At 51.3% G+C, this 20895-nt stretch overlaps 1 protein-coding gene across 1 annotated transcript in view; it reads right to left on the bottom strand.

Annotated features, from left to right (window-relative positions):
* ITGA11 (integrin subunit alpha 11) overlaps positions 1 to 20895 on the bottom strand; it is a 132136-nt gene that overhangs the window by 57815 nt on the left and 53426 nt on the right. The window contains exons 3-6 of the mRNA XM_055536822.1: positions 9975 to 10075; positions 5450 to 5541; positions 2875 to 2989; positions 189 to 316 (exon numbers count right to left, since the gene is read on the bottom strand). Coding sequence (XP_055392797.1) covers positions 189 to 316; positions 2875 to 2989; positions 5450 to 5541; positions 9975 to 10075 — 436 coding nt within the window. The remainder of the gene's footprint in view (positions 1 to 188; positions 317 to 2874; positions 2990 to 5449; positions 5542 to 9974; positions 10076 to 20895) is intronic.

Below are 20895 nucleotides of genomic sequence, written 5' to 3' on the forward strand. Positions count from 1 at the left end.
GATGTCCCAGACTGTCCCTTGATGTGCCCAGTGGAGATGGGTGTCTTGGGCTGCAGGGCCCTGTGGCTGGCCCTTTCGCCTACATCTTTCTAGTGCATGCAAAGACACTCCCCCACACCTCAGGGCAGCATCTGCCATGGGTATGGGGGGCCCTGTTTGGAGGAGGAAAGAGTCCCAGCCCTGCTCACCTGGATCTGCCCGGGGCCAATGTAAAACTTCTTCAGGATGTTGATGAGGAAGTGCTGAACCTCCACCCAGGGGTAGATGCTGTTGGAGCCGTCCAGGACAATGACGATGTCCATGTAGGTCTGGCACCCTGGGAAGTGAGGACATGGTCACAGCTACCCCAGGAGCCAGTGTCTGAAAATCTTGGGTTCCCTGAATGATTGTCCAAGGAAGCCTGGTCTGGGAGCCGTCTTCAGGCTGAACACTTATTTGGGCCACGTGAGAGAGGAGCCCAGGAATTCCTGACGCTGCTCCACGGCTCTGAGCTGGCTGTCTAAACAGCATCAGTTAAGCCAGAATGCCTCTGCTCCTCATCAGGAACTGACCACCATCTGCTAGTCCTTGTTTGGGAGGCAGCCAACACTGCCCAAATCAGTAATTCATTATTGTGTATTTTACAGTAATGGGCAGGCTGGCATTTACCACTTTCAGCTCGAATGAATGGGCTTCACTTCTTAGGAGGGAGGCATGGTGTAATGGCTAGTAATGTGGAATCTGGCATCAGACTGTTTGACCTCTGGCTTTGACCTTGGGCAAGTTACTTAACAACTTGGCATCGGTTTCACTTCTGTAAAAGAGGCATAATGATAGCAGAGGATTGCTACGAGGAATTAACAAGGTGATGCTTCCCCAGCTGAACTCAAGAATCTTAGCTGATCCTTGTGTTATTTTTTTAACCAAACCAGTTTGTTAATGTGGTAATGACATCATCAGGTCAAGCTCTTGTGCCTTGGTCCCTGCTTTGAGTCTGAAAGTTTCTCTATATTCTTGTAATATGAATACCAAATTAAAATGAATAATAGCAACAGAATGAATAATGAAACCTTGGTACCATAACAAATGGAAAAAGCGTCTTTTAACATCTAAGGAATTGATTTCTGTTTGTGAAACAGCTGGAGTTACTCTGAAATAAGATATCATGAATCTGGTATGATATATACTAAACTATACCACATTGAAATACTGGGCACCTGCTTATTTTCACTGGAGGATTTTCACACTATTTTCAAATAAATCTACTTTATAGCAATACAGCGGGGGGAGGGGGGGCTTTGTGAGTCAGCCACTCCAGTAACTCCTGCATCGTGGAGGTGCAGCACGTTGACCGCAGTGCTCCAGGAGGGCAAGGTGGTGGGTTTGGGCCCAGGAGCCTGTCTCAGGCTCTGTGATTGGGAGAGCACTTTAGAGGCTCTGGGTGGCTCGGATGCTCAGGGTTGCCTCTGCTTTAGGAGAAGCTGTGCGGATGGCTCTCGTCTCGTCTGCATGCTACATGTAGCCTGTGACGGCCCAACGCCTCCAGGCTGATGGTGCCGATAACTTTGTCTTCTCCAGTGCTCCGCGGCCCCACACCTGTGGATCCAGCATGTGCTGGGGTGCTGCGTGGTGCCGGCAGCCGCAAGGATGCGAGACAGAAACGCCTTGATTGGGGGGGGTTTCTAATCTACTGGTAGGGACCAGGTTTCTTTTAAAGCCAGTTTTTTTTATTAGAATGCATTTATTAGTAATGATTTTTTTCTTAAGATTACAAAATTTTTTTCAAGACACCTTGGGAAGAGCCTTGCTTTAGATGTGTGGTTTTTAAACATGCTGAACACGCTTCTGAACAGAAGTGCACGCATGTGTGTACACGTACCTGGGTCCTCATCCTAGACCTGCTGAGTTAGATCCTCCGTGGTGTCGGCAGAGGTGGCGGGGGCAAGGGGTAATGTTCTGGGATCTGATCTGATGGTCAGCGGGGTGAGGAGGAGGAGGTTCTGGGAGGCTGAACCCAGAGGGAAAAGTAGCTCCAGGGTGGGAGGCACACCTCACGTGATCTGCTGCAGCCCTCCTCCCAGCCCAGCCGCTGCCTCTGCTCTCCCACTGATGTTGTGTGAGAACAGAATTGAAGCCACCTCATCAACCGCAAGAGGATCACTTTGCAGCCCCAGTGGGACTGACCCTTCCTCCCCCCTCCTCCACGCACCACCTTCTGTCTCTGACTGGGCGCTGTTGTTCGGAGGGAGGCTGCCTTTAGCCAGAGGAGCTGATCCCCTCACCCTCAATAAAGCAGGCCGCAGCTGTTGGGCAATGGTATTTAGCCCACAGGAAATAGTGAGGCTCGGAGCCAAGCCAGAGGCAAGGTCTGCACTTGACGTCCCAGACTTTCCTGGCAGGTGTGGAGAGAGTGGGAGGTTTGTGTTCCATGAGGCCCCGGGAAAGCTGGGCAGCGCTTCCTCACGTCCAGGAACACGGATTAGATGGGACTATTACCAGGAACACTTCTGTTCTCCTTGGCCCTGCACCTACAGGGCAGCTTCACTGCGTAACATCAGAGGGCACCGTTCACACTGCAGTTAGTACACGTCCCCAGATTTGTGCACTGCACAGCCTGCCTGCTGTGCATGGCAACCGGGCCATCTCTTCCTCACTCGGGTTTGCAAAGAGCCTCTCTGGCTGTCAGGATGGTCTTCATAACCTTAACTCCCCCACCATCACTATGTAGGGGAGGCTGGGCCAGGATTGTGACCCCAGACGTTACCCAGAGAGCCGGAGCTGGGCGGGGCTAGAGCCCAAGTTCTGCTTTGTAGCCATGGGATGGAGGTCAGAGCCCGGGGCCTCCCAGGGACTGCCGGTTGCTCAGCCTGAGTCTACAGATTGGAAGCCACTTACTTTGGAGAGCGGGGGCCACGGTCTTGGAGAACCTGAAGTTGGAGTTGACCCGTGAACACATCCCTGTGGTGTAGTAGGAACTCCCACACTCGTGCGACCAGAGTGGGCTGCAGGCCTGTGGAGCACAGTATGGACCCCCAGTCAGTGGGGGCCGCAGGGAGGGTCTGGGCCCAACAGCCTTTGGTCCAGCCCCACCCTCCAAGACACAAGACAGAATCCTCCGAGTGCTGGTATCCTAATCTCTCTTGCGGTAACATGTACCAGTTCCCTTGGTTTCAGGTGGAAAGGAGACTAACTAACCTTGGAGTCTGCTGTTGTTGTATTTTCAAGGGTCCCCTTCTCCACCCCATCATCCAGGGTGTGACTCTCTTTCCCCTGCTTGTCCACCCCTCCCACCACACAGGAGGCAGGAAAACCTTGTCATCCATGGGAGGGAACCTTTCAAAGGTCTTCCTGAAGAGGTCACCTGAAGGTCATTACTGGGCAAACTTCCAGGACAGAGTCCGACAACATGCCCCTGGCTCTTACTAGGGAAAAGAAAAAGTGTGTTTCTGCTCTTTCTCTGAAATTTGTTACCAAAACATCGATGTCAGCCTCTCGTTTAAAGACTGAATGATGAGTCCCTCTGCGAGATATTGAAAACCAAAGCCCAGCTTCTGTCTTCATTTTTGTCCTGCTGCTGGGGAACTCAAGACTAAATTTCATGCTGTTATTTCTTTTGATGTGGAAGAATAATTGTTCCACTTCCAATGCCTTTATTTAATTAGCTTTCTTTTTTAACTCAGATTTTAAAGGTTTTGTTTTATCTGTGTCTTTTGTTGAAGCTTCTGCAAGTTATTTCTGGAAGTGGGGGAGAATGAATAATGGGAGAGTAGGTAATGGATAATGGCTGGAGGGATTAGAAGCATGATGGATGGATGGATAGATGATGGATAAATGAGTGGAGGATGGATGGATGGGTGCATGGATGGATGGTGGATGGATGTGGGAAGGGATGTATGGTTAGATGGGAGGATGAGGGGGTAGACTGATGTGCAGACAGATGGGTAGCTGAATGAATGGATGGATGGATAAATGAATAGAGGGACGGACATTTGGTTGGGGGATGGGCTGATGAGTAAATGGATGAATGGATGAGTGAATGAGTTAACAAAGGTTGGTATTTACAAACTAGGGTCTTAACCTCCCCAGAGAGGCCCCAGGGGTTGTGTCACACCTTCCCTCTTGGACCTTCATTCCATCTTGTGAAGTCAGTGAAATCAAGCTGATAGGGTATGACAAGGAGTCTCAGATGGAGAAGGGTGTCAGACCAAAGCCCCTGACAAGTATGTGTGGACAGGACCAGGGGTCCTGTTGCCTTTGGTTGGCGATGATGAGGGCTGTGGGCTGACCATATACCGAGGCACCTCGGGACTTTCCCTGGTAGAGCCACTATGCTCCTGTCAAATCTCTGAGCATCTCAGTCATCTGACTGCCCTGGTGTCTCATTTGTCAACAGAAACGGACTGATGGGTGAGAGCAGAGAGTGATACTAGCTTTCCTATCTTAAAATGAGTGGTGCATTTTATTGGGCTTTTCGGGGTAATTTTTCTCTGAAATCTTCTCTTGCAGCTGTTTCTAGGAGCCATCAGTCCCAGCATCACCCACATTCATGGTGGTTTACTCGAATGTGGGGGCAAGGGGCGGGCAGTGTCAATCAATCAGGCCACCCACACCCGCCCACCGTGTGCAAAGCTGGCATATGCGTGCCTGGGTGGGTGCAGAGAGCTCCCAGCACCTAGCGCTGCCGACTTTCTGTCCCAACAGCATGCTCATATTACTCATTTGTTATCATCATGCCCCCAAACAGAATGGAAGCTTCAGGAGGGCAGGGAGTTCTGCAGACTGCTGAATCCCCAGTACCCAGCATCAGGCTCAGTTCATTGTAAGAACTCAAAAAATAGTTTAAATGAATGAATATCTCTACCTCCTCAGCCCAAGTACTCCTTCCTTTTTCTGCCTTGCTAAGACTAGTTTCTTCTTTAAAAACAAAACAGAAACATTCTCCAGGAAACCTTCCCGTCTGATCCCCCGTGCAGTTCAGGTGGCCTGCCCCTCTGTTGTAGAAACTCTGCATTCACTCATTTATGACTTCCACTCCAAGTCTTCTCAGGGTGTGTGGTGTGTCCTAACTCATCAATTCTGGAGCGGTGATTTGGCCTCTGCCTTGGACATTGGGCTCCCCAAAGAACAAGATAGCCCCCCACACCCTATTGGACTGTTAATAATCTGTTAATATCCCTGTTCCTTTTTAGGCTGTCTGCTCCATGGTCCCCCCGACCTCCAAAGGGAATGTACACAAAAGGTCTCAATCCTTTTTCTTGTCTGAATTGTCCCCTGAAAAAGTTTAGGGTGCAGTCGGCAGAATGGCACAGGCAGGAAGCTGGAGGAGGGGCTGCTCCTGGGGTGTGCAGGGACAGGTGGTCTGGGGGGCAGGCATGTTCAGCCACCCCGTGTCCCTTGCGGCCCCGAGCAGAGGGCCTGTGTGGGCCGGAAGGGCTGGGGATTAGAAAGAGGGCCGGGGGGCGGCTCTTACCAGGAAGCTGTTGTCCTTGGGGTTGGTGGCCAGGCTCAGGCCGAGACGCATGTTGTCTTTCCTCTCGGACACGTTGGACAGGGTGACCCTTCCTGGGGTGGAATGGAGAGGCTCAGCCTGCAGTCCCTCCCGCCCGCCGTCCGCCCAGCATCTGCTGCTGCCGCTGGCCGCCAGAGGGGCCCAAGGCAGAGGCAAGCAGGATCCTCTCCCATTCCGCCTGCCCCTCTGGACCCCTCACTTGTCTGCAGATCAGTGAGCCCTTCACGGTTTACCAAGGCCTTGCCTGAAGGTCGTCTGATTACTTCCTCTCAACTCGGTGTGAAATGAGGAATATGAAGCACAGAGAGGCCAAGCAAGCTGCCCAGAGTCACACAGGAAGAACATGACAGGGCTTTCCATCTCCTAATCCAGAGCGTTCCCTCCTCCAGCCATTTCTCTGTGTCCCACCCCAAACATACCCGGGCACCCCACCGAGGCTGGCTCCTCTGGCTCCTCTATGCAGCATCTCTTCCACATTTTTCTTCACGCCAACCTGCCATCAACACTGACCAGTCCCTGTCCAGCTACCTCAGGGTCCAGCCCTCTGCTCAGCTGATAAACTGACACAAGATAACCAATTCTTTCTCACAGGGAACAAATAGCCAACTTAACAAGAGCCTTCTAGAGGTCCAAGGTCTTGCCCAAGAATGTCCTTCTGTGGCTGGTCCCCAGAGGAATATTCAGGCGAAGGATTATCAGCTGACTGGGTGGAGGGAGAGGGTCGTGGCAGATTAATATTACTGAGTCAATTACATTGGGGAAGGTTTTACCAGATCATTATCTCAGGCCACTGAAGGGAAAGATGTGTTTGAATTCCCCTCTGTGTGTGTGTGTGTGTGCAGGCACCTGGGAGTTGGGTAGAGTTTAGGGGAAAGTGAGTTGGGCATTTTGCTAAGCCCTAGCAAGCAGTCCTTATGTGCTGTGAACAGAGCCTAGATGTTTTCTGTGCTTGAGGGGAGGGGTGTGATCTCTAAGAACATTTAGCTCTGCTGGCGATTGGAAGTGTGAAGAGTTGGCCAAACCTCTGGGGCCCAGGCCAGCAGGACCTGGGCCCAGGCACGGGCAGAGGCCAGAACTTCAGACGGCCGACGGCTCTGGGGGCTGGGGACAGGGCAGCTGTGCTTGTTGTTTTTACCCTTGGTTTCCTGCAGTTTGTAGTAAGGTTCCTTTTGAAATCCAGCCCCTCTTGGCTGTGCTACCAGTGCCTGGGATTGTTTTCTGTTTTTTCTGTCCAAACAAACTAGAGAGAAAAATCATACTAATAACCCTGGTGCTTCTCTGATGCTTTATCACTTACAAAGTGCCGCCCGCCCCCACCCTCCCAGGACCCCCTCTTGATCCTGGGTGTTCCAGGGGCCACCATTTCCATTTCATAGAGGGAAAGTCAAGGTGTGCAGAGGGGTTTTGTTGTTGTTTAGTTGCTGAGTTGCATCTGACTCTTTGCGACCCCTTGGATTGTAGTCCACCAGGCCCCACTGTCCATGGAATTCTTCAGGCAAGAATACTGGAGTGGGTAGCCATTCCCTTCTCCAGGGCATCTTCTTGACTCAGGAACTGAACCCTGAGTGTATCCTGGATTGGCAGGTGGATTCTTTACCACTGAGCCACCTGAGAAGCCCACGCAAGGGGTGGTGACTTCCATTAATATAATGTCAATCACTGGTAAACGATAGCACAGGGACTTGAATCCAGGATAGCCAATGTTACACATCCTGAGTCTCCCCATCTGCCTGCAGGGCCGTGGTGGCAGAGGTAGGGAGTGAGGAATCTGGAGAGGAAGCTCCAGGCCCCAGCTGGGCCACTTTCTCCCCTCAGGGACTTAGAGAATTCTGCTCTTCATTTATTTAAGGGGTGCCCCGTCCTGACCCCGCCGCCTCTCTCCCTTCCTTGCCTCAATGACTAAAGTCCTTCATGAAACTGTGGGCCCAGATGCAGATGCCATGGTGGGGAAGACCCTCGTGTTGGAGTAAGAGCCTCGGATTGGAGCCCAGCTTCTGCTAATCGTGGATTTGACGCAGTCGCTAACTCCCTCTCTGTGATCAAGGGAGACTAACCTCTTTCTCAGGGGGTCTGTGTGAGGGGCTGGGGCACAAGTTCCTCCTCAGATAGGGCCTGCCTTCCAGAATCACATTCCCTCCCTGAGCAACTGCCCCTCATGAAAACCCTGACTTCATCCAGGCTTTGGGAAGAAAGTGCCGGAGGTAAGTAGACTCTGCAACACTGAGGTGTGAGTGACTGACATTCGCTTCCCTGGAGAAAAAGGAGAGAACATTCCTGGCTCAGTGGGGATCGCAGCTTGGAGCTGCCAAAGGAAAACCCAGAACTCAGGTTTCTTGCTTTGCGTTTTCCACTGTGTGGATAAGGACAAACCAGCAGATGGTCCTCCTGCCTCCTCATTGGGAGGAAAAAAAACTCAAGTGAGGTACTCCCGGACTAGTATTTTCCCTTGGCCTCCACACTGTTCGCTGCCCTCTGCCTCCCACGTTAAGCCCCAGTTCCAGGGTCTGATGGCTTCATGTCTGCCTTTGCCAGTTCAGGCTCCTCCTTCTTTGGAGGAAAATCAGGTCCACGCTGGAAACCACAGCAGTAGAGAAAACTATTAAATGATGGATTCACGTGTCTGGTTCCCACCTGGACCAGGGGGGTTTTCTCGGTGGCCCAGACTCCAGGCTTGTGCACAGGCCTCCCAACGCTCCCTCTGCATGAGCCACACAGTACTTCTTTCCATTCTCCAACAGAGCAAGTTCATTTGTTCTAGGACCTTTGCACTTGCTTCTCCTCTGCCTGGAATGCTCTGGTCCTGCTGGACTGACTCATCATCGGATGTCTGCTCAAAATTTACCTTCTCAGGGAAGGCTTCTTCGACCACCCCACCCCAGTGCTCTTGCCAAGGAGAACCCGCTTCCTACCTCCTCCCCACCCAGCCTCTCTTATCACAAGCCCTGGCTCATCACACAATATCTCTCCTCACCTGGGATGGCCCTGCTTTCTAGTTTGTCTCCTCACTTACCATGCCTTTCCAGCAGAGCCCTTGGCCCCTTATTCCTGCTGTATCCCCATTAACTGGCATCATGGTTGGCATACACTAGGTGCTCATGAGAGGCTGGGGGACATATTAGACCAGAAGTGGATCCTAGGATCACACATGAGTGAACGTTGGCTCAGAAAGAGCATATGGGCCCCCCCTAGACACAGTGAGGAAACTGTACAGCTAGGAGACTCCAGCTTGGCCTCTTAAGGAGCCTGGGCTCTCAGGGTGATGATGACCGGGATCCATGAGCTGCCAGCCTGACTCTTGCCCGCCCTGGACCGTTTCCTCATGAAGCCTGGGTCACGGCTGTGCTGGGGTCTGAACTTCCCACCTACCATGCTGTCATAGATGAGGCCAGCATGACATTGAGTGCTGTGTGCTGGGACAGCTGGCTGCCCGAGGGATCTGGATTCTGGGGCTTTCTCTTTGATGTAGCCTTTTCATCCATCTGCTTATCTCCTGAAGCTCTGCCATTTCCCCACCAGGCCCGGCTCCCCCCACAGCCTCCCCAGAGGGCCCCAGTCCCGTCCTCTAGGATGGAGGCTCCCCTCCTGGAAGAGCTGGAGGCCAAGAGCCCTACCCCGGGGGAGGTCAGTCCTAGAATCATGGCTTATCCCACGTGGGACCTCAGCCCAAGGCCTGGCCACTGTCAGATCTTTAGGACAAAGCAGAAATGCTTTAGAGAAGTGGTGTGTGTGCCTTAGTGACCTGCATGCACACATGGGGTGTGGACGCATAGACTGGGAGCCCTTGAGGCTGTGCACAGCCTCTGCCCTGAGCCCCCGGGCTCTGCAGGGAGGAACAGAGTCATCATTTCAGAAGAGCAGTGCTGCGCAATTAAAGGTTAAAGGGTGGCTGCAGACTGCCTGGGTCATAGTCCTGGACTTGCTGCTTATTAGCTGACCCCAGGCAGGTCCCCTCACTTCCACCGGCTGTTGTTGATGATTAAATCTCATATTGTTGTTGTGGGGATTTAATGAGTCAAAAATACCCAAAAGTGCTTAAACCAGTGCCTGGCATTAGGTGAACACATATTGGGGTGGCCAAAAAGTTCGCTTGGGGTTTTCCATAAGATGTTACAGAAAAATTCAAACAAACTTTTTGGAAGACATATGAATGTTGGCCATTGTTATTTCAAAGTCAGGAAAAAAAAAAGGAGGTGTTCCTGCTCCCCTGAGTTGAAGGGCCATGGATGAGGTAGAAAGAGCCATGGCCTGGGACACTGAAGACCTGGGTGTGAATGCTGGTGAGCTCCTGACAAGCTGTGTGACTGTGAGAAAGTTGCTTTCTCTCTCTGGCCTCAGCTTCCTCATCTGTAAAATGGGGGCAGCAATACCAGCTGGGTCAGCTCCTAGGGCAGCTGCGAGAAACCAGTATGACTGGGGGCAGGGACGTGCTTCAGGGCCTGCCTCGCTCTGGACGACGGTTGGCCTCCTTGTGGACAGCCCACATTACCCAGGTTGAGCTTGGTGCAGTTCCCTTGAGTTGCTGGACACTTGTACACGTCTCCTGTCTTCTGGTGGCCGTTGGTTTCCAGTGGGGCGCCAACAACCAACCTGGGAAGGAGAAGAAGACAAGTGAAGATGCTAGAGGAGGTTCTCCTTCCTGGCAAAGGATGGAATCTGCAGGGCTGTGTTGAGGGGAGGTTGGGGTAGGGAGGGTGGAGGGAATCCTGGAGGGGTAGCCCCTGCAGATCTTCCTCAGGCTCAGACCTTCGTTCCCCTGGGAGAGGGAGAGGGACGCTGTGGCCTGGCCAGGCCTGGCCAGGAGACACAGAGATGAAGACCATATGGGTCCAGCAGCAAATGGGATGGAAGCTGTCCCTGCAAGGAGAGGGCAGGGCAGACGTCCTGGAGGAGGTGTGCTTCAGCTGGATCTTAATGGATGAATATGAGCTTGCCAGATGGTCGGAGGGTGATAATAAGGATCATTTGGGCAGAGGAAGGATGATTTGGGGTCTTGGCCGACTGCCATTACCTCTGGGGGGCCTCATTCTTCACCTCATGTGACAGTCTTTCAGCTGGGGACCCAGGGGCTGGGGCACATTGTACAGTGTTCATGGCTGTCCCCTGAGGTTCCAAGTCTTTGCTTGGGGGTTGGTGGGGAGAGGCAGCCAGATGGGCTAAAGAGTAGCCAAGGGCGGCCACCCAACTGGCCCTTGAGCCTCTGTCTTTGTGACCTTATTTGGGAAAAGGGTTTTTGCAATTGTAGGTAAAGATCTCAAGAGGAGGTCATCTTGAATTACCCAGGTGGGCCCTCAATTCAGTGATGTGTCCTTACAGGAGACACACAGAGGAGAGACCCTGGGAGAAGAAGCCATGTGAAATGGAGACAGTGCTAGGAGTGAAGCTGCCACCAGCCAAAGAATGCCTGGGGCCACCAGAAGCTGGAATAAGTAAGGACGATTTCTCCTAGATCCTTTAGATGGACCAGAGCCCACCGACACCCCGATTCTGGAGGTCTGGCCTCCAGAACTGTGAGAGGGTAAACTTCTGTTTTGGGAAGCCATCTACTTTGTGCTGACTTGTGATGCACCCATTGGGAATTAATGCATGTTGCTTACATGCACACGGATTTCTAGAGAAAGAGCAACTACTTCCTCCTGGCCTGGCCAAGCCCCAGGAGTGCCATCATCCCTCGAGTCCAGGGAGAATCCCACTGCAGTCTGGATGGCCCCAGCCCTCCCCTTAGAGTGCCCCCAAATCCCCTCTATCCCTTATCCCTGGCCCACCAGTAGACAGCCAGAGCCTTAGTGCAGACAGGAAGCAAAATCCTTAAAGTGGGCATTGTTTCCCTTCAGCACCACCTGCCTCTGGCATGTCTGGACCCCTTAGGCTTTAGGTGCCAGCCCCTCACTCAGCCACCACCTGCCTGCTCTGCTCAGGTCCTGGTGCTGACAGTGACCCAGAAGCTCCCAGGCACAGCTGTGCTGTCCTGGCAGGAGGTGCCATGGCTCACACATCCCTGGTGTCTTCCAGACCCCGAGGGGCACAGGGACACATGACACATTGGGAGTGAAGAGACCTTTCTGGAGCCCTGCTCTCCCAGCAGCTTCCCACCCTTGGCAACGTGAGCCAAAGAAGATCATTGCTTATTTTCTGGCTTAAGATTGTTGAGAGGGATGGACCTGGAGGTTCAGGCGACACAAGGCTTACATGGCTTCTTATTGTCAGTTATTCTCCTGCCCGCTTCCCACCCTCCGCTCTGAGCCATCAGGAGAGAACTAAGGTCTGAAGTAGGAGTTAACAGAGCTCTGTTTGAAATTAAGTCTATGAAATAAGAGCTGAGGTTTCCCCCTGAGGACCAGATAATAACAGATTCTAAATATATCCACTTATTAAGCATGACTATTTTTGATTGGCAGGACTTAATTGGACTCGTAAAATCTACTTGTCTAGACGACGTGATACTTGGCCACTTAATTCTGCACGTGACTGTGTGGTCAAGGCTGCTGAATGTTTTTCCAGCCAAAGAGAGAGAGGTCAGTAAACAAAGTTTGAAAGTTTGGGCTCCAAGCTTGCTTTTCTGGCTGCTCCCATATTCAAGGTCAACCTGGTCTGTAACCAAGTGTCCCAGAGGGATGTTCCCTCTGGGAACATGCTTTTCTGGAAAGCATGCCTTTGAGGAACACAATCAAGCAGAGCAGGTTCTAGATTAGAAAAAACAAAACCTGGCCATCTTCTAGAAAAGCGATCCCTCTCCTGCCTGAGAAGGCGGACTCCTCACAACTCTCCCCATTTTACAGAGTGAAATGCTGAAGCCCCATGGACAGCTTGGTGGGCCCCCACTACAGGGAAGATCTTTGGGCCGAGAGTCTAGGGGTTGCTGTGTGGCCTGGAAGAAGTTCACTGACCTTGGTTTTCTTGGCTGTGAAATGTGTTAACAACTCCAGCACTGCTTACCTCCCAGGATCACCGTGGGGACTCACAGATGCCACATGGCATTAATGACCAAGAGTGGGTATAACTAGTTACTTCCACACGAAGACTGGAGCCTTCCTAGAAGTCATCTGTCCTGGAAATGGCCAACACGCAACTATCTTGGTAAATGAACCAAGTTGTCGTGACCCCAAATTTGCCTGAAGATGGACTGTGTTCTTTTCAAAGAACAAGGGCCACCCCTACCTCCCAGCCCCATTCTCCCAAACATGATTCCTCTCGGGTCCTTGGCACTGCGTGAAGCAGCAGGACAGGGCTTACTGTCCCCATAGTACAGATGCAGAAACTGAGGCCCAGAGAGCTGAGCTGACGTGGGTCCCATGGTCTGTTAATGGCAGAGCTGGGACTAGTTCCGGGGCAGTTTTCTCTGTGTTGCCCCAAATATTTCTTTGTCATGAAGGAGGGGGCGGTGCTGGGTCAGCCCTCTTTGCCATTCTTGAGTCTCGACATTACGTGTGCCCGTCAGGCTTGAGGTTTTGAGAATATGATTCAGTCTCACTGGCGGGATAACTGCCGAAGCGCAGAGGAAATGTTTGCGTCACCCCCAAGACCAGCCAAATTGCTCCTGGGGTCTGGCACCCCCGCCACTCGGGCAGCTTCAGCCTTATATAGCCATCTGTAGCCTCAAGGCCTGTTGTGCTTCCCAGGGGCTGGACACCCTATACCCTCTGGCGTGGGCACCAGACGGCAAACTCCAAAGGTCGTGGCAAGCATCAGGCCCTTGCCATGGGCCACATAGCGTGACTCACGGGCTGTGGGCTCCCAGCCTTCCTCCCATGGAGGCGGGGAGCTGGGCTGCTCTGATGGGAGCAGACCTGAAGGGCCCCTCCCTGGTGGTCGCTTTCTTTTTATTCATTATTCTTATCTGGTTGCCCTGGTCTTCCTTGAGGTGCTGCATGTGGTCTTTCTTCTAGGTGCTGTGTCCTGCCTGCCGCCCCGCCTCCACCGCCGCTTCCCATCACGGTGACTTCTTTTGTTGCAGAGCATGAGTGCGAGGGCTTCAGGAGTTGCAACATGCAGGTTCAGTCATTGTGGTGCCTGGCCTTAGTTGCCCCATGGCATGTAGGATCTTAGTTCTTGGACTAGGGATCGAACCTGTGTCCCCTACATTGGCAGGCAGATTCTTAACTACAGGGCCACCAGGAAAGTCCCTGGTGGTTGCTCTCTAAGCAGGGCCTTGTAAAGGGAGGGGCTTACTATGGAGATGGCCACCTGAGGAAGGCAGAATGCGGCCTCGGCCTCGCTGCATGCCAGGCCCCTGGGATCCCAGCAGGACACAGCCTAGGAGAAGGGGCCCCTGGATCCCTACCTTACACCCTCCAACAAAGCCTGACGGGGACCTCAGCCCTCCATCCTTCAAGGCAATTTAATCTCTGGACCTTTTAAATGGACACGAGTTTGAGTAAACTCCTGGAGTTGGTGATGGACAGGGAGGCCTGGTGTGCTACAGTCCATGGGGTCACAAAGAGTCGGACACAACTGAGCAACCGAACTGACTGAACTGATAGGGGAAAAAGGTAACACGTATCCCCAGGGTGTGTAAATTTACATGCTGATTACACCAGTGCACAGCTGTGAATCTGTGTACTGAACATCAGTAATCCTATTTTTTTCAGATCAAAGATAAACCTAAATAAAAATATTCATTTTATTTGTAGACTCCAGTATGCTGTCCTGTGCAGCCCCTGTGGGGTGCAGACCCCACCCTGGAGACCTCCCCTTAAGACCTAGCACAAAGTCCCATCTGCTCCAGGAGACCTTCGCTGGTTAGCCCAGGCTTTCCCATAAAAACCAGCATGCAATCCCTGCTGCCGGCTGTGGCCAGTGTTTTAGCATCACAGTTCCTTGAGGGCTGAGATGCCCTCATCTACCCTAGCAGACCATCCTGCTAGGGTGGTCTTGAAGCCCAGGGTAAAAGGTCCCTAGGGACTGATCTGACCTTCTGTCTGACAGTCTACAGCAGCAGCAACTTCCGGAGTTTTTGGTTTTGCCTCAGGCCTAAGAGGGGACTTCCCTGGTGGCTCATAGATAAACAATTTGCCTGCCAATACAGGAGATGTGGGTTTGATCCTTGGGTTGGGAAGATCCCCTGGAGAAGGAAATGGCAACCCCCCTCCCTCCTGCCACCCCTGCCCAGTATTCTTGCCTGGGAAATCCCAAGGACAGAGGAGCCTGGGGGGAGGGTCACAGTCCATGGAGCCGTAACAGTGTCAGACTAAACAACAACATGCCTAAGAGGAGCCTCAGGATTCAGTGCCTGGGAAAAAGGCTGCTGAGAAATTAAATGTTTTCTGTGCACAGAGGTTCAATCATGTGACCCAGGTCCCATTTAAAGTCAAGATTGCTTGCTTCCCTAGTTTTCCATTTCCATTTTCCCAACAGCCCTCATTTCTGTTTGTGGATCCAGGAAAGCTGGCTCCATTTCTAGTTGTAGGGACTGAGCAGATACTGCCAGCCAGGCCAGTGTTATCCTTGGACTGCAGTGGTTGAGTCAGGGCGGGTCAGTGATGTAAGTCAACCCAATCTCACTCAGTACCTCCTCTTGGGCCTTAGGGACCAAAGTCGTCCCTATTCTCCGGATGACACAGTGTACAGACGCAGAACTGGAAGTGCTAGCAGCCACCTTACTGATGAGGGGCATGAGCTGATGTACTGAGACAGGAAGGACTGAGAGAAGCATCAAGAGAAAGGGCTGAAATTCCAATGATACTGTGAACCCCTGGATCAAACTGTACCTGAAACATGCTGCTGCTGGACTTTTCAGATATGTAAGCAATAACTACTTTTTACTATATAAGTCTAAATTAAGTTTTTAGGTATTTATAACTGAAAATATCCTAAATAGAGTGTGTAAGGCAAAAAAAAAAAAAAAAAAAGAAAAAGAAAGAAAAAAACCACACACACACACAAAACAACAAACTTAAACCCCAAAACTCAAAAGCACATAGTTAAAATTACCCTTAGAAATTCCATATAATACCATGCTAAAAGAGGAACACAGCATCCAGGATCAATGAGAGAGGAGCAGACTCATATCCTCCAGCTCATGATCCATCTGGGGCATATACTTAATGTGTGAGTGGTGGGCAGACTTGCTGACACCATGTATATTATTTCTCTCTGGTTGTTTAACTGAATGCATAACTGCCCTCAGGTTCAGCCTTGTGAAAACAGAAATCCTTTTGTTCTGTGTGCATCCCAGTTACAACAGCCCCTTGGAGAGGAAGCCCTGTACCCCAGATGTTTCTGGTTACCTGGTAACTGGCCTTGCAGACCATCAGAGTTGGGAGGAAATGTGGAGGTTCCTTGGGCTAGGTTTGTCATACCCCAATGAGGCATCGGAAGTATTGTGTCTGACAACTCAGAGGAGATGGTGGCAGAGCAGTATGGGTGCAGGGTATCCTGACTCCCAGGGCAGTGCCCCCCTTTCCAAGCCTTGGAGGGTGGAAGAGGCTGAGTGTCTAGGCTCAGCTTGGCCTTTACTGGCTGTGTCTGGGGAGGGAGTTGTGAGCAGTTTAGCTCCCCAGTAGATGGAACCAGCAGAAGCCACAGGAACAAAAAGGCCACCAGCTGTTGGGGAAGGAAAGAGGACATCTTCAAAGGATGGGCTTGCTCCTGGAGGAGGTCCTGAGTCAGAGACCAGCCTGGACTGGCTTGTAGAGTGGGTAAGATGTGGGCTTCATCCCCTCCCTGGTCAGCTTCTTTGCCCCTCACTGTGAGACCTGGACCTCACATCCCAGGAAATCCAATTATCATCAACCATTTACTTTAATGAATCATTTTTAAATTTTTAAATATATTTTTAATCGAAGGATAATTGATGGAGTTGAATTGTATTTGATTTTGATCACCAGAACAGTTTTGGAGCTGAAAGGACAGACTGTATCTGAGGCTCAGAAGGTGGATGTGACAGGCCTGTGGGGAGACACTGGTCAGTTTCAGAGCTGGGACTGCAAGTCTGGGGCTCTGTCCACCATTGTGAAGGACAGGCAAGTTCAGAAAGCCCGGCTCCGAGCGCAGGGCAGCAGCTAGCATGTGGAGAGGGCTGCCCTCCCCCACCCAGCCAGCTGGGCCTGCCCCCGGGAGACTCTTCTCTTCCTTGCCTGTTCCTCTCTCCAGCACCCTCCTCCACTCACACTCACTCCAGGCCCTCTGTTCCATTTCTCTCTGGCTTCATTTCCTTCACTGAAATCAGATCGAGGCATCAGGGAGGGGCTTCCACTTGAGGAGCAGAGAGCTTAAGGGAACAAAGAGAGACTATTTCTCTAGCAAGGCTGTTTCTCTCCCTCTCTCTCCATGGAAAATGCAACCTCCTCCAGCCAGCTGAGTATGGGGGCTAATGTGTTCAAGATGGGGCCGGGGAAGTGCTAAGCACAGCAAACCCCGGCCTGGCTGGGGGTGGGGTGTGAAGGGAGAGCTCTCCCCACCCCCAGGAACTGCCGAGGGCAATTGGCACCTCCAGGGCTCCCTGGGCTGGTGGGAGGGGCTTGCGGCTCACTGTGGCCGAGATGCCTGGTAGGCCTGGACTCCTGGAGGCCAGGAGAATGAGAACCCCTCTGTCTGCCAGCACATTTCTCACTCTTCCTTCCTCCATAAAGCCCTCCTCAGACATGAGGATCCACTGGGTGTATTTTAAACAACCATGTACACTGTGATGGTTCAGTTCATGTGTCAACCTGTCTGGGCCCAGGTGGTACCCAGATATTTGGTCAAACAGTATTCTGGGTGTGTCTGTGAGGGTGTTTTTGGTGAGGTTACTATTTAAATCTGTAGACTGAGTAAAGCAGATTGTCCTCCCCAATATGGGCGGGCCTTGTCCAATCAGTTGAAGGCCCGAATAGAACAAAAAGGCTGACCCTCCCCTGAATAAGAGAGACTCTGTCCTGACTGACTGCCTCTGAGCTGAGACATTGACTTTTTCTTGCCTTGGACTCAAATGTCGGCTCTTCCTAGGTCTCCAGCCTGTTGGCTTTCAGACTGGAACTACACTGTCAGCTCTCCTGGGTGTTCAAAGTGCTGACTCACACTGCAGATCTGGGGAACTGCCAGCCTCCATAACCTTATGAGCCACCTCCTTATAATCTCTTTCTCCCTTTCTCCACCTATCTGTTCTGTTTCTCTGAGGAGCCCTGACTAATACAGTTACATAGTGTGTGTATGTTCTAAGGCCTTTACAGATACTATTTCATGTGGCTGATGACCCACACCCTCATTCATTCACTGAATCTTACACACTTATTGAACTCCTATGAATGCACCAGGCACTGAGGGCAGGACGGTGAACACGATGCGGTCTCTGCCTTCAGGAGGCCTCCAGCCTAGTGGAGGAGACGGCAGCCAACAGGCCGTTACAACGCAGCAGTGGTTCTCAAGATGGTTCCCATCCCAGCAGCGTCTGCCTCCCCAGGAGCTTATTAGAAATGCATCATCTTGGGCCCTACCTGAGACCAACAAGGAGGAGAATAGAAACCATAGGTGGGTTCCGGCATCTGTGTGTTAACAAGCCCTCCAGGGGATGCGGTACTTCATGTTTGAGAAGCACCATGTAGGGGAAACAGAGGCATGGCAACCACAACCCTTGTTGGCTCAAGTCTCACATCCATTCTAGTAAAATCCACCCTCTTCACCAGGTCTTCCGAGGCGCTATATTTTCTCATTGCTGCTCACCAGTCTGTCCCCACTTTTACCAAGGCTGCTATGAATGCTGTGCACAGATGGGTCATCATTTAGGATTCAGCTCCAATGTCACTTTCCCAAAGATGCTTTTCCTGATTACCTGTCACTCCCCACCTCCCCACCTGGCCTTATATTTCTCATAGCACTTTGCACTCTCAGATGCTGTCTTTTAATCATCTTTATCTCTCAGTAGGCTTTGAACTGCTAGGGAACTAGGACCTTGTCAATCAGGTTGGCAGCTCTAAACACTCCACCTGCCACACAGTGCCTGACACAGATTAGGTCCTTCAAATATAGTTGTTGAACAAATTAGCTAAATGCCTGGTTTAGTGGGAGCATTGTAATCTGATCGCCTGCAACTGGGACCACTGACAGCAGGCTTTCTTTTGTATTCCAACACCTGTTAACTCAGCTGGGAGAGGAGAACCAGCTCTAGAAGAGGAACCACAGACTGCACATCCTGGTCTAAGACAAGGCTGTTAGCTGCCTTGGGCCTCAGTGTTCTCATCTGCCGAATGGGACTGAACCACTGTCTGGGCTACTGATCACCCAGGGTTTCAAGGGTGGGGGGACCCAGGCCTTTTTGGTCATCAGAATCACCTGGGGAGTTACAAATGCAGATTCCTGGGCACAATGTCCAGAAGACTCTAATTCAGTCAGCTGGGGCCTGGGGCCTGAAAATCTAATTTTAGAAGCTCCCAGATGTGCAGGCAGAATGGGAAGCCTTTGTATGAAAGACCTGCTGAAGAAGCAGAGAGGAGGCCCTCTGGACAAGTGAAAAAACATATGTCTGAGGAATTTTTACTACAATATGGGGATCACGACCATAACAACCTCCTTGACCATCCAGGAATGATCCAGGATTGGATTCTTAAAAAATTTTGTTTCTTTTGGTCATAAGGAAACACAGAAATATCTGCTTTAATTGATGCAAAAAAAGTATGACACAAAAACTATTAAGAATTTAGATTATAAAAATAATACATGCCTATATAACATTCACAGCACAGAACTGTGGAAAGTATAACGTGCAAAACCTTTCACTTCCCTTCTCAACCCAGCTCTCTAGAGATAAAACTACTATTCGCAGCAGGGATGCAGAAAAACTTCCAGGCATTTATGTAGGAAATTAAAAAAATGAGATCACTCTACACACGTGGTTCTGCAGTGGGCTGTTTTCACTTAATTATTTTATACTTTTCATGTCAGTATATATCAATGCCACACTTAGACCTGGTCACTAGGGCCCCTGCCTGAGTCCTGCACTGACCCTTCTCTGGCTGTGCCCCTTTCTATGGGGTGAGGAGTCCTAGGGGTCAAGGGGAGAGGAATCCAGAGTCCACATCCCCCCACTTTGGGTCACTGGGACACCAGAATTGCCAGCTCCAACAGCTCAGGACAGGTTTCTTCCCTGGATCTGCCTTTCTGAAGGTGGACCACACCACTGCTTGCTAGGGGTGTGGACAGAGCTTGGAGATATATATAGGGTGGGGTGCCCACATGTGTGAGGTCCCTTTAACACCAAGAGGGAACTATAGGTGGGACGAAATGATGATGGGCCATGGGCCGGAGCCCCCATTTGCTTTCTCAACCCAGGAGCCTCACTGTAACGGGCGGCCCTGGTAGAGATGATAGAATAACTCTGTCTCATCCTTTATACTGGTTAGTAATGTAACAGCAGTTGTGTTAGTCGTTCAGTCATGTCTGACTCTTTTTGATTCCAAGGACTGTAGTCCACCAGGCTCCTAAGTCCATGGAATTCTCCAGGCAAAAATACTGGAGTGGGTTGCCATCCCCTTCTCCAGGTGATCTACCTGATGCAGGATCAAACCGGGGTCTCCTGCATCACAGGCAGAGTCTTTACCATTGGAATCACCAGAGGGTTGCCTGGTGTTTTTTTCTTTTTAACCATGCTCCTATTGATGAATATTTAAATTGTTTCATCCCTTTTCCTATTGGAAACTGTTAAGGTGCTTAAACATTTTTCCCTGGGACGTCCCTGGTGAACCAGTGGTTAAGAATCTGCCTGCCAATGCAGGGGACATAGGTTGGATCCACAGATGCCTTGGGGCAACTAAGCCTGTGTGCTACAAATACTGAACCTGTGCTCTAGAGCCTGTGTGCAGCAATACTGAGCCTGTGAGCCCCAGAGCCCATGCTCTGCAACAAGAAAAGCCACCCCAATGAGAAGTCCACGCACCGCAATGAAGAGTAGCCTCAGCTCACTGCAATTAGCAAAAGCCCTCGCACAGCAACGAAGACCCAGCGCAGTAAAAAATAAATAAATGAAAATAAAACTTTTCACAGCACATAAGGTCTTTATCAATACTGATGCCAAAAAAGCCCTCAGTGCCCAGTGGTGATGTACAGCAATGCCAGGAGTGGGCACAGAGCGCTTGCCTGTCATTGTGCAGGCTGGCCCTGGAGCTGCCCTGTCATCCTGGGCACAGAGCCCGCTGACAGGCATCCTCACAGCTGTTGATCTCGCAAGCTGGATGCTCTGCTTTGTTCCTGGGAATTTCTGGGTCCTCCTCAGCTTACAGCCAAACAGCATTTTTTCCTAATGTGCAGAAGAACTTAGAACAGAAGACCAAAGGAGAGGGGAGAAGGTGACTGCAAAGCACACTTTCAACCCATTTGAAGGGAAAATGAGGGCCTGACCCACTGACTGTGAAGAAGAGAGTGGCCAGCTTGTGCTATCTAGCTGGATGCCCCTTGCCTCCTCATGTCCCGATGCCAAGTCTCACAGGGCTGCTGGTCCT

The sequence above is a fragment of the Bubalus kerabau genome, chromosome 10 (genome assembly GCF_029407905.1).
Source record: "Bubalus kerabau isolate K-KA32 ecotype Philippines breed swamp buffalo chromosome 10, PCC_UOA_SB_1v2, whole genome shotgun sequence".
In the NCBI taxonomy this organism is placed as follows: domain Eukaryota; kingdom Metazoa; phylum Chordata; class Mammalia; order Artiodactyla; family Bovidae; genus Bubalus; species Bubalus kerabau.